This window comes from Halichoerus grypus, chromosome 12 (assembly GCF_964656455.1).
Source record: "Halichoerus grypus chromosome 12, mHalGry1.hap1.1, whole genome shotgun sequence".
Classification (NCBI taxonomy): Eukaryota; Metazoa; Chordata; class Mammalia; order Carnivora; family Phocidae; genus Halichoerus; species Halichoerus grypus.
In genome coordinates this window covers 48,029,573-48,041,856 of record NC_135723.1, presented here as the reverse complement: position 1 = coordinate 48,041,856, position 12,284 = coordinate 48,029,573, and the positions used below count along the sequence as shown (strand labels likewise).

The window sequence follows — 12,284 nt, the reverse complement described above, 5'->3', positions numbered from 1 at the left end:
CTGAGAGCTTTTCCCCTAAGGTCAGGAGCATGACAGGGATGTCCACTAACACCACTGCTGTTCAACATAGTACTAGAAGTCCTAGCCCCAGCAATCAGACAACAGAAAGAAATAAAAGGCATCTGAATTGGCAAAGAAGATGTCAAACTCTCACTCTTCACAGATGACATGATACTCTATGTGGGAAAACCAAAAGACTCCACACGAAACTTGCTAGAACTCATACAGGAATTCAGCAAAGTGGCAGGATATAAAATCAATGCACAGAAATCAGCTGCATTTCTATACACTAACAATGAGAGAGAAGAAAGACATTAAGGCATCAATCCCATATATAATTGCAGCAAAAATCATAAGACACCTAGGAATAAACCTAACCAAAGCGGCAAAGGATCTGTACTCAGAAAATTATAGAACACTCATGAATGCAATTGAGGAAGACACAAATGGAAAAATGTTCCATGCTCATGGATTGGAAGAATTAATATTGTTAGAAATTAAAAATTCTTAACATTGTGTAACTTGTCAACTTTTTCTTTGTGCAATAATGCTGATCTTTTTATTTTTATGTTTCTTTTTCTGCAGGTCTTTAATAGATTATTGAAACTACAATCTCGCATCCACAGTGGTTTCATGTTGACAGATTTCATATTTTGAAAGCTTGAGATATTTTATAATGAAACATGCCATGTGGAAACTTTGAAGCATAGAATTCTGCCAAACACCTGAATAAAGAATTCCTCACCTGGTATGTAAGAGACTTCTCACTACCACCATGACAAACCAGGAGAAGTGGGCCCACCTTAGTCCCTCAGAATTTTCCCAACTTCAGAAATATGCTGAGTGTAAGTATTCATATTGGTAATATGACTTGATTTGGCATTTGTGTTAAACAAGATACTGATTATTTATAAGAACAGATTATACATCCTATTCAGCATCAAAATAGATGTAGGTATGTCTTTTGTGTTTGCAAGTAAGTCTGCTTGAGACTACCTTTTGGCATGAGAAAAAGGAAAAGGTAAAAAGCTAAACTTAAATCAAGTATAAAATCTAGAAAAAAAAAGAAACTAGGGTGTTAGATGCAAAACTAACTGAAACATTCCGGGTGTAACAGAAGTAAAGCAAAAGATAACACAGTTTGGGTGAAAGGAAATTGGTGATATTGCAACTGAGAAGGACAAACAGAAGTAAGGGGGAAAAGTGAGGGTTTGTTAGTTTCTTATATTTTCTGTTTGTTAGCGTAACATAGAAAAAGGACTGGGAGTTGGGAGTCATAGATACACTGTGGAGTTGGAATTAGAGGTTGTTAGAGAGAAGGTATCAGGACCTTAAGCCAACTTTTCAAATGTGTATATTTATACAAAAGATAAGCCATGGCAATTTCAATTTATAGTAGGCTATTTTTAAATATTAAGTTTCTTTACACATAAACAGTAAGATTTTATCTATAAAGAATGTTATGTTATTTTATTTTATTTTTTTTAAAGATTTTTATTTATTTATTTGACAGAGAGAGACACAGCGAGAGAGGGAACACAAGCAGGGGGAGTGGGAGAGGGAGAAGCAGGCTTCCCACGGAGCAGGGAGCCCGATGCGGGGCTCGATCCCAGGACTCTGGGATCATGACCTGAGCCAAAGGCAGACGCTTAATGACTGAGCCACCCAGGAGCCCCAAGAATTTTATTTTTAACATGGATTTTCAGGAATATATCTGTTTCATGAAATGAGTTTCAACTATAAGTATGAATAACACCTGGGTCAAGGTGTTAAAGAGAAAAGGGCGTACCTAAAAAGTCGGAGGCACCAAAAAGTTGGGAAGATGATGAGTAGAGAAAAAAATAACACGTAGAGAATGTAGAAGATTGAAGAGAGTGGGGGAATAACATGGTGCCTGGAAGAAGAGAATGAAAAAAGCTTTAGAAAGAGGAAAACAACTGATAGCATGCAAGAATGGAAGACGAAAAATTGAAGCAGCTGGGATGCTTATGCAGAGAGGAGGTGTGGCATACAGGAGTAAAGGAATGGATGGAGTAAGACTGTGAAGGAGAGGCAGAGAGAAGAAGAATTTGAAATAATAAGTAATAGATATGTTGATGATAGTGAATAATATATATTTGTGGGGTACAGATAAGTCAGGAACATTAATAAACAAGTGTTTATGCATATTATCTGAAAAGGCCAACTTCACAGGTTTTCTAGAGTCTTCCTCACTTGTGGGCTGAAGTGTTCTGGGTGAGGTTGTGAGGGTGCTGCTGGGTATTTGCAATAAAGATGCAAAGGCATAAGAACATGTGTATGTTCTTAGTCAATAATAAAAATTACAACAGCTATCACTGGCGGGGGGCAGAAATTTCTGCCATCAAAATGTGTTCCTCATATTCAAAAACTGTTTTGAGCAGCTGAGAGCACAATTCATCCTCTTGTCCCATTTAGTCCAAAATGGCTGAATTCTTATTTGCATTTTTATACTTGATAATTTTGAAATTGACTAAAAATTGATTTACCTATGTTTTCCAATTTCTATATGCTCTCTACTGTTGTGTTATATCCAATAATTAAGTAAATATTTCTGAGCATTTTTTTAGGGAGAATATTCTGCTTGGCACTGAAGGAACCACAGATAAGAATAGATATGTTCAAGGATGTTTAACAAAGGCTAGAAACTAATGGATAAATGTCTCTGTATCTAGGCAGAATATTTTAAGTGCCACAAAGTTTGGGGTCCTGTAGGCCCTTAGTATGCAGTTGGAGATGGGGAAAGGGAAATCTTCATGGAAGAAGTGGGGTTTGAAATGAATCTTAAAAAGGAGGTTTAAGGTAAATGGAGAAGAAAATAATATAGATAAAAAGGAAAATTCAGCATATATTTGAAGGAGAGGAGTCATATTTAGCTATACCACAAATTAAGGGTGTAAGTACAGTTAAGGATGTAAAAATGAGATTGAATTAAAATATACAATGCTAAACTTGAGTAAAGCAGTGGGGAGTAATTGTAGGGTTTTTTTTTTTTTAAGATTTTATTTATGTATATGACAGAGAGAGACACAGCGAGAGAGGGAACACAAGCAGAGGGAGTGGGAGAGGGAGAAGCAGGCTTCCTACGGAGAAGGGAGCCTGATGCGGGGCTCAATCCCAGGACCCTGGGATCATGACCTGCGCCAAAGGCAGACGCTTAATGACTGAGCCACCCAGGCGCCCCGACTGTAGGGTTTTAAGGGCAGAACAACAAGAACAAGGAGTTTAACTTGGCAAATACAAGGATGGTATAAGGTAAAGGAAAGAGACTAGCATCATGCCAGTGGGCTACTGGAATAGACTAAATAATGTGGATGATGAAAGATGACCAGAAAAGTGTAGATTCAGATATTATAGCATTAAGACTAACAGAGAGCTTGGGAAATAATAAAACAGAGAGAGAGAGAGAGAGAAATCGAAAATTTAGTTCCAAAGATTTGACTTAAGAATGGGAGAGTTTGGTGACATAATCCCCCAAGTAAAGAAAACACGAAGTTTGGTTTAGTTTATGTTGAATTTAGCTGGATAATTAAAATATATGTTATTGTTTATGGAAGCATTAAAATAAAATTGGTAAATTATTGCCATAATAGCTAAATTATCATTTATAATGACTTTGCTCAGATATTGATTCCATTTGAATTGATAAACAGAATTTAATACTGAAGTATTAAATATGTTATATACTGCTACTTTCATTTTATTGCCTAAAGAATATGGCATTCATTTAATTATATCATAAAAATGCTTGATTTAGTAATCAATTTGTGGAAATACCTAAAACAAGTGGTAATAAAAATTGTCATAAATGTAAAAGTTGTAACATATTGAGACAAAGATTAATGAGCATTCAATAAATTGGTAGTAAAAAGTGACACATTGAGTATAAGAACATTTTAAAATTGATTTTATGAGGACACAAATTAACTGAATAACTGAGTGTTAAAAAAAAAAAGTAGTGCAGATTCCATGATCATTAGACTTGCTACTCTTTTTTAAATAAGCAACACAGTATGAAAAGTGCTAGACTTAATCCCGCAAGAAATTTCCTGTGTAATTAGGAGGCAAAGAATATTGTGATTAGAATGTATCCTTGTATAATAAATTGCCATTGTCAAAATATAGCTGGAAACAAACATTATTCTGAAGATTATGAAAGTAGTATATTTTCCATGCAATTTAGTGCATGTGATCAGTTTGTCAGCAGCATTTAAGCATCAGATTTTTACATTGCAGTGCAGCATTGACAAAGTGACATTCCTCCACTAATAGAAAATGGTATATTGGATTAACTTTCTTGACTTTGTTTTGTAGCTTTCAATAAGAAGCTGTTTATATGCATTAAATTAAATTAAAAACAAGTTACTGTTTTAAGGTTAAATTTGCAGCATGCTAAGATTATATGTGCTATATATATCAAATAAGTGTTTCATATGCTTTTGGGAGATGGAGTGGGGCTGTAGAACTGTTGGTCAAGATGAAGGAATTCATGGAACCCCTACCCCAGCAAAACCAAATCGCTCAATGTGGGACCTAGATAACACTGTAAAGATCATTTCCTTGAATTATCCAATTTTGGGTTTTCTCTACTACTACCACAATACACCCTGTGTCTTATTCTGTTTGGGCTGCTATAACAAAGTACCACAGAGTGGATGACTTCTAAATAACAGATATTTATTTCTCACAGTTCTGTAGGCTGAAGTCCAAGATCAGGGTTTCAGCGTGGTCAGGTTCTATAAGGGCCCTTTTCTGGGTTACAAACTGCCACTTCTCCCTGTATTCTCATAGGGTGCAAAGAGTAAGAGGAGCAGTAAGTTCCCAGGGATTATTATAAGGACACTAATCCAGTTGGGGCCCCACTCTCATGACTTCAGCTCGTTCTAATTACCTCCCAAAGACCGCTCCTAGTGGAGGCTAGTATATCAACATATGCCTTTGGTGGGGACACATTTTAGTCCATTACACCCTGCAGCTAGGAATAGTCTCTCAACTTCAAGGCTTTTCTTGTGATCATTTGGGGAAAAACAGAGTGATATTGGCACAGGACTCCTAGTTAGGCAGCTAGCACATCAGACAGCTTGTATTCAAATCCTCAGCCTCCATATTTTAGATTTCTCATTTGGGGAAAGTTACTTAACATCTCTGTGTCCCATTTTTCACACTTGTAAAATGCGGAAAAAAATCAATATGTCAAGGGTTGTGAGTATTAAATCGAACGAGGTAATAATATATGTCAAATCATGATAGCAGTGCCTGGCAAGCTGTAAGTGACATAGCTGTTTACAATGATTGTTTTAATAAGAAGGGAGTGAGTGTGCTCTGTGGGCTGTTTGAATGTATTGCTGGTGATCAATAGGAAAGTGCCACGTTTTGGAGCATAGTCAGCGTCTTCCCCCGCTGCTATAAGACTAGATTCTTCCCACAAGGTAGAAACTTCTGGTGCTATTGGCAGCCTCGGTTCTGTGTTGTCCCCACAAATGCTTAAGGCAGCTAATGTGAAGCGTGCTGTGGTTGCCTACAGCATGCTGAGACCATGCTCCTGTTTAGGGTTTTAGGCTGAGTCACTCCACGGGAAACATTTCCATTGATATGTGGGAGAGCCGTATAATTTTCTTTCCCACTCTTTATATAAAGTCATCCAAACTGTTGTTACGAGATAGAGAGCTCTCGCTCCTGCCGTGTAGAGAATTGAGCTTATCACATTATTAGTTTGCCAGAGCTTCCTGCTGTGGTTTCACGGCATAGCAAAGGGTTAAGATACTCCAGGTCTTTTCATGGATGACAATATTGTCTTTGTAAAATCTACATGCTATTTCCAAGTGATTCATTATCTGCCCACATATTGTCACTTAGGATTAACTTTTTATTTGTTATATATAAAGTGTGTTATAGAGCATGCCAATTATTTTTGAAAAATACTGTGTTATTACCATGGGAGCACTTCCAAATTTTCATAAATTTTATGCTGTTTATAGCAGCTGGCATTGTGGAGAGGTGCAAAATTATGATGAACGTGTTCTTTTCAATAAGGACTAGTATGCCTCATGTTTGGCCCTACTGTACAGTTTCTCCTTGGAGAGAGGCACGTGGCCTGGCCTAGTGGAAAGAGCACAGGCTTGGCAGGCAGACTAATATTTGATAGTGTTGAGCCCCAGCCCCAGCACCGTTCTGTACTCTGAGTGGTGTGACCTTTATTTAGAATGTTACATGGGCTACTTGGGCCTCAGCTTTGACACCTGGAAAAGTAGAATCCACCTCAAAGTATTGTTGTAGGATTTAATGAGACAGTAAACATCATCATAACAAATAATAGATTTTTAGTGCCCTAATCTAAACAATGTACAAGTATTAGCTCATTTAATACAACACACCTCAGAGGGAGGCAAATGATCTATCTCTTCCAGGTAGATTACCCAGCACATAGCAATGGCGCAATAAATGATGAAGATCAAAACGGTAATAATTCATTTATGTTTCTTATGAAGATCAGTATGTTAATAAATGGGTCATTAATCATGTTTCCAAAATAGGGAAAGCTGGACTCTGGGGTTTAGGTCCTCACATCTCCACCAGCCATAGCCATCTCTCAAAGGTTTTTATATACAGGACAAAGCAGAGAGGCAAAGCTGCTAACTATGGTTTTGGCCTCAAAATGTCTCTCTGGTCTCTTACGGTGGTAGATTGGACTGGATCATGTGCGAACGTCAGCAAAGCTCTACCTAAAACAGAGGCAGATTCCAGTATTCCTCCTGCATTCATTCTGCCGGTGCCTGGAACCTCCCTCACTCTTCCTTTATGAAAAGCATGGGAGGAGAAAGAGAGATGAGAAGAAAACCGTGAAACAATTGTAATAGAATTATGGTAAAGCCCTTTTCCATTTTAAGTAGCCTTACTCTCATGAGACACTCTACCCTCTAGCATGATGATCTAATGTGTCTTTGAGATATGTTTTTTGCTTGATCCATACAAGATGGGACAAAGAGAATGGAGGGAAAGAGACTTGACCTCTTCCCCTGTGGGCATTCAATTTATTGTTAAGCAAATTTAGGTCCCATATTAGCCCTCTTTCTAATTTGTCATGATGCAGTTTGCTTTTGATTTTGGCCTCTGCCCTGTATTAGACTGGCTCTATTTTGGGAGGCCAAACCATTTAATGATAATTACTTTTTTTGCGTAAGACAAAAGAATAAATGACACAGGGTCATTTGGCAGAGTGACTGGGAGCGCGTAATTTGGTATTTTATAAAATGAGGTGAGTTCTAGTGCTGTGCTCGGTCTCCTCACCCATGTCCTGGGATTGTGATGATGGTTAAATGCGAAAATGCCTGTAAATGCTCAGGACTCAATATGTTATTGTTATGACGACGATCATGATGGTGATAAATGAAGTAGTTTAATATCAGAAGAGAGCTTTTTTTAATAAAAAAATTTTAGGCCTATTCATTTATACTACTTATGTGAAAAGTCTTGACTTTGCCCTGATACTTGGTCTGAAATTGGAATCAGCAACTCTATTTTAGATAATACATGTCTCTCATTTCCGACCCTGTTTCTTCTGATTCACATTGATTAACTCAGCAGTTCCTGGCTTTGACCCAGATTTTATTTCTGGAATGTATGTTGGCTGCATAATCTCTTTTGCCTCATTTCTGGCTCTGTTTCCTATTTGTTGTACTGTTTCAGACTGATTTTCTCCTTGGTAGCTTCTCTGGGTACATATATGTCTTAAATCTTTTTTTTTCTTTAAAGATTTTATTTATTTATTTGAGAGAGAGAGAGAGAATGAGAGATAGAGAGACAGCATGAGAGGGGGGAGGGTCAGAGGGAGAAGCAGACTCCCTGCTGAGCAGGGAGCCCGATGTGGGACTCGATCCCGGAACTCCAGGATCATGACCTGAGCCAAAGGCAGGCGCTTAACCAACTGAGCCAACCAGGCCCCCATCTTAAATCTTTTAATACATGAAATTTGCAATGTAAATTAAAGTAATATCTATGAATGTCTAAATTCCAGTGTTTTAGTGTCCTAAAGACAAATCTCCAATAATTTTTTTAAACATCTATTTTTCCAACTTGTCAAACTTGCCAAAAAAAAAAAAAAAAAACAGTAACTCAAAAACAGTTCTTTTAAGGCTTACGTTCAAACAAACTTTAATATTGAAGTTAGGACTTCTATGAAGTATTGGTCGAGGTGGGCCAAATTGTTACGACTGAAAAATTCACAAAATCTCAGTGGCTTAATGAAATAGGAGCTGATTTCTTGATCATATTTTATTTCCAAATCTGAGTCAGCAAATGGTTAATTTCACTTTGTCCTCGATCAAGTCCCAGTTAGATGGAACAGTCGTCAACTTCAAAAATTGGCAGATGCTATGGCAGAGACAAACAGAGAGCTTGAGAATCGGGTGTTGGCTCTTAAGCCTTCTCCCTGGCAATGATATGCTTAGATTTATTTTGCCTAAGCAATCCACATGAATACATCTAATTCCAAGTGAGTAGAGAAATGCCTTATTTTTGTCTGCCCACTGTCAGGGGAGCACTAAAATATTTGGTGAAAACTACTAATGTAGCCAGTATCACACAAATAAAATGGAACCTACCATTGACTTTGGAAACTTAATCATCTCTTTAAGCTTCTGTTTTCCTATAAAATGAGGATGATAATCCCCATCAAAAAATAACAACTATTATTTTATCACTAACATTAATATGATAAATTCATAACAAAATTTATCACTAAGAATCATGCATATTGAATTCTGTACTTCATCCTTAACTCAGTTATAAAGGTTGTTATTTGCCAAAAGTTTCCTTCATCATCGCCTTCCCCATTATAGCAGAAGTGCTATACACACACAGAGATGCGAGTACACAGACTAGAGGGACTTAATTTTACTCAGTGGTCGTTATTCAGCCAACAACAGTACTTAAAACCTTTTATTCTTTATTACATTTGGCTTTGGTTAATACACAAATGAATATTTTGGTGCTTTCAGTCAAAGAGCCTAGTATATTCAGAGAGACAAATAATGTGGCAGATGATGATAAAGCAATTAAATACATTCTCTGAATGTTATATATACAAGACATTTTATTGAGATATAGTTAACTATAGGATTGTTTTAATTTTAGGTGTACAACATAATGATTTAAGATGTATTGCAAAATGATCACCATGATAAGTTAAGTTAACATCTGTTACCACACATAGTTACAATTTTTTTTTTTTTTTTTTTTTTTTTATGGTGAGAACCTTTAAGATCTACTCTCTTAGCAACTTCCAAATAACACAATATGGTATTATTAACTGTAGTCACCATACTGTACATTATGTTCCCAGGACTTACTTATAATTGGAAGTTTATACCTTTTGACCTCCTTCACTCATTTCACCAAGCCCACATACCCTACCCTTATCCTCGGGCAACCATCGGTCTGTTTTCTAGATCTGCAAGTTCAGGCTTTTTAAGATTCCACATATAAGTGAGATCATACTGCATTTGTCTTTCATGTCTGACATTTTTTCACTTAGCATAATGCCTCAAAGTCCACACATGTTGTCACAAACAGCTGGGTGTCCTTTCTCATGGCTGAATAATATCCGTGTGTGTGTGTGTGTGTGTGTGTGTGTGTGTAACACATTTTCTTTATTCATTTGTCTGTGGATACTTAGATTATTTCTGTGTCTTGGCTATTGTAAATAATACTGTAACAAACATGGGGGTGCAAATATCTTTTTGAGTTAGGGTTTTCATTTCCTTTGGCTATAGTCCCAGAAGTGGGATTGCTAGATCATATGGTGGTTCTATGTTTAATTTTTTGAGGGACCTCCATGCTCTTTTTCATAGTAGTTGTACCAATTTACATTTCTACCAACAGTGTACAAAGTTTCCCTTTTTTTCACATCTTCTCCAGCACTTATGTTTTGTCTTTTTGATAATAGCCATTTTAACAGGTGTGCGATGATATCTCGTTGTATTTTGATTTGCATTTCTCTAATGTTTAGTGATATTGAGCACCTTCTTATGTACTTATTGGTATATGATCTGCAAATATGCCTCTTACTCACACAGCCAGGGAATTTTCCTCTGCCATCTCTTCTTTGTGCCCTGGGTGGGGGTAGTAGTTAAGAACGAATTCTATTTGCTATGGACCAGTGGGACCTGCAAACATAAGCCCTGCTGGCCACCAGAGCCAGATGATCAAGGGATGCATCCCCTGGGCAGCAGCTGCAAAAGCCCGATACCCGATATGTGTACCGGTTCCTTTCCAGTTGATATAGACAACTTGGAATGAGGCAGAGGGGGAGCGCTAGCTTCCCTATGTCTTGGGGTATATTGCATTAGGTCCTTTAGATATGTGTTAAATTAGAAGATTGCCCCTCAGGCCACAGCCTTTTTTTTTTTGTCTTCCAGTTTTATTGAGAAGTAATTGACATATGTCACTGTTTAAGTTAGAGGCATACAGTGTGATGGTTTGACTCACATACATTGTGAAATGATTACAATAGGTTCAGCTAACATCCGTCTTCTCTTATAGATAAAATAAAAGATAGAAAAAAAGAGAAAAAAGTGGTCTTCTTGTGATGAGAACTCTTAGGATTTACTCTTTTAACAACATTCTTATGTATCATACAGCAATGTTAGCTATGGTCATCATGTTATACATACATCCCTAGCATTTATTTATCTTAAAAGGGGAAGTTTGTACTTTTTGATCACCTTCCTCCAACACCCCTGTCCCATGAGCCTCCACCTTTGGTAACCACAAGCTTATCTCTTTTTCTATGAGGTTTTTTTTTTTTTTTAGATTCCACATGTAAGTGAGGTCATATGGTGTTTGTCTTTATCTGACTTATTTCACTTAGCATAATGCCTTCAAATTCCACCCATGGATTCTTTTTTTTTTTTTTTTAATATTTTTTATTGTTATGTTAGTCACCATACATTACATCATTAGTTTTAGATGTAGTGTTCCATGATTCATTGTTTGTGCATAACACCCAGTGCTCCATGCAGAATGTACCCTCTTTAATACCCATCACCAGTCTAACCCATCCCCCCACCCCCTCCCCTCTAGAACCCTCAGTTTGTTTTTCAGAGTCCATCGTCTCTCATGGTTCGGCTCCCCCTCTGATTTCCCCCCTTCATTCTTCCCCTCCTGCTATCTTCTTTTTTTTTTTTCTTAACATATGTTGCATTATTTGTTTCAGAGGTACAGATCTGAGATTCAACAGTCTTGCACAATTCACAGCGCTTACCAGAGCACATACCCTCCACAGTGTCTATCACCCAGTCACCCCATTCCTCCCACCCCACCCCCCACTCCAGCAACCCTCAGTTTGTTTCCTGAGATTAAGAATTCCTCATATCAGTGGGGTCATATGATACATGTCTTTCTCTGTTTAACTTATTTCGCTCAGCATAATACCCTCCAGTTCCATCCACGTCATTGCAAATGGCAAGATCTCATTCCTTTAATGGCTGCATAATATTCCATTGTATATATATATACCACATCTTCTTTATCCATTCATCTGTTGATGGACATCTTGGCTCTTTCCACAGTTTGGCTATTGTGGACATTGCTGCTATAAACATTGGGGTGCACGTACCCCTTTGGATCCCTACATTTTTATCTTTGGGGTAAATACCCAGTAGTGCAATTGCTGGATCATATGGTAGCTCTATTTTCAACTTTTTGAGGAACGTCCATACTGTTTTCCAGAGTGGCTGCACCAGCTTGCATTCCCACCAACAGTGTAGGAGGGTTCCCCTTTCTCCGCATCCCCGCCAACATCTGTCATTTTCTGACTTGTTAATTTTAGCCATTCTGACTGGTGTGAGGTCGTATCTCATTGAGGTTTTGATTTGGATTTCCCTGATGCCGAGCGATGTTGAACACTTTTTCATGTGTCTGTTGGCCATTTGGATGTCTTCTTTGGAAAAATGTCTGTTCATATCTTCTGCCCATTTCTTGATTGGATTCTTTGTTCTTTGGGTGTTGAGTTAGATAAGTTCTTTATAGATTTTGGATACTAGCCCTTTATCTGATATGTCATTTGCAAATATCTTCTCCCATTCTGTTGGTTGTCTTTTGGTTTTGTTGACTGTTTCCTTTGCTGTGCAAAAGCTTTTTATCTTGATGAAGTCCCAATAGTTCATTTTTGCCCTTGCTTCCCTTGCCTTTGGAGATGTTTCTAGGAAGAAGTTGCTGCAGCTGAGGTCGAAGAGGTTGCTGCCTGTGTTCTCCTTTAGGATTTTGAT

The 12,284-nt window shown here is 37.6% G+C and overlaps 1 protein-coding gene across 10 annotated transcripts in view; it reads left to right on the top strand.

The window, feature by feature from the left end:
- DGKB (diacylglycerol kinase beta) overlaps window positions 1-12,284 on the top strand; it is a 731,665-nt gene that overhangs the window by 65,339 nt on the left and 654,042 nt on the right. For all 10 annotated transcript variants that reach the window (XM_078059329.1, XM_078059328.1, XM_078059325.1 and 7 more), the window contains one exon: window positions 586-845. In XM_078059329.1, coding sequence (XP_077915455.1) covers window positions 776-845 — 70 coding nt within the window. In that variant the 5' untranslated portion in view covers window positions 586-775. The remainder of the gene's footprint in view (window positions 1-585; window positions 846-12,284) is intronic.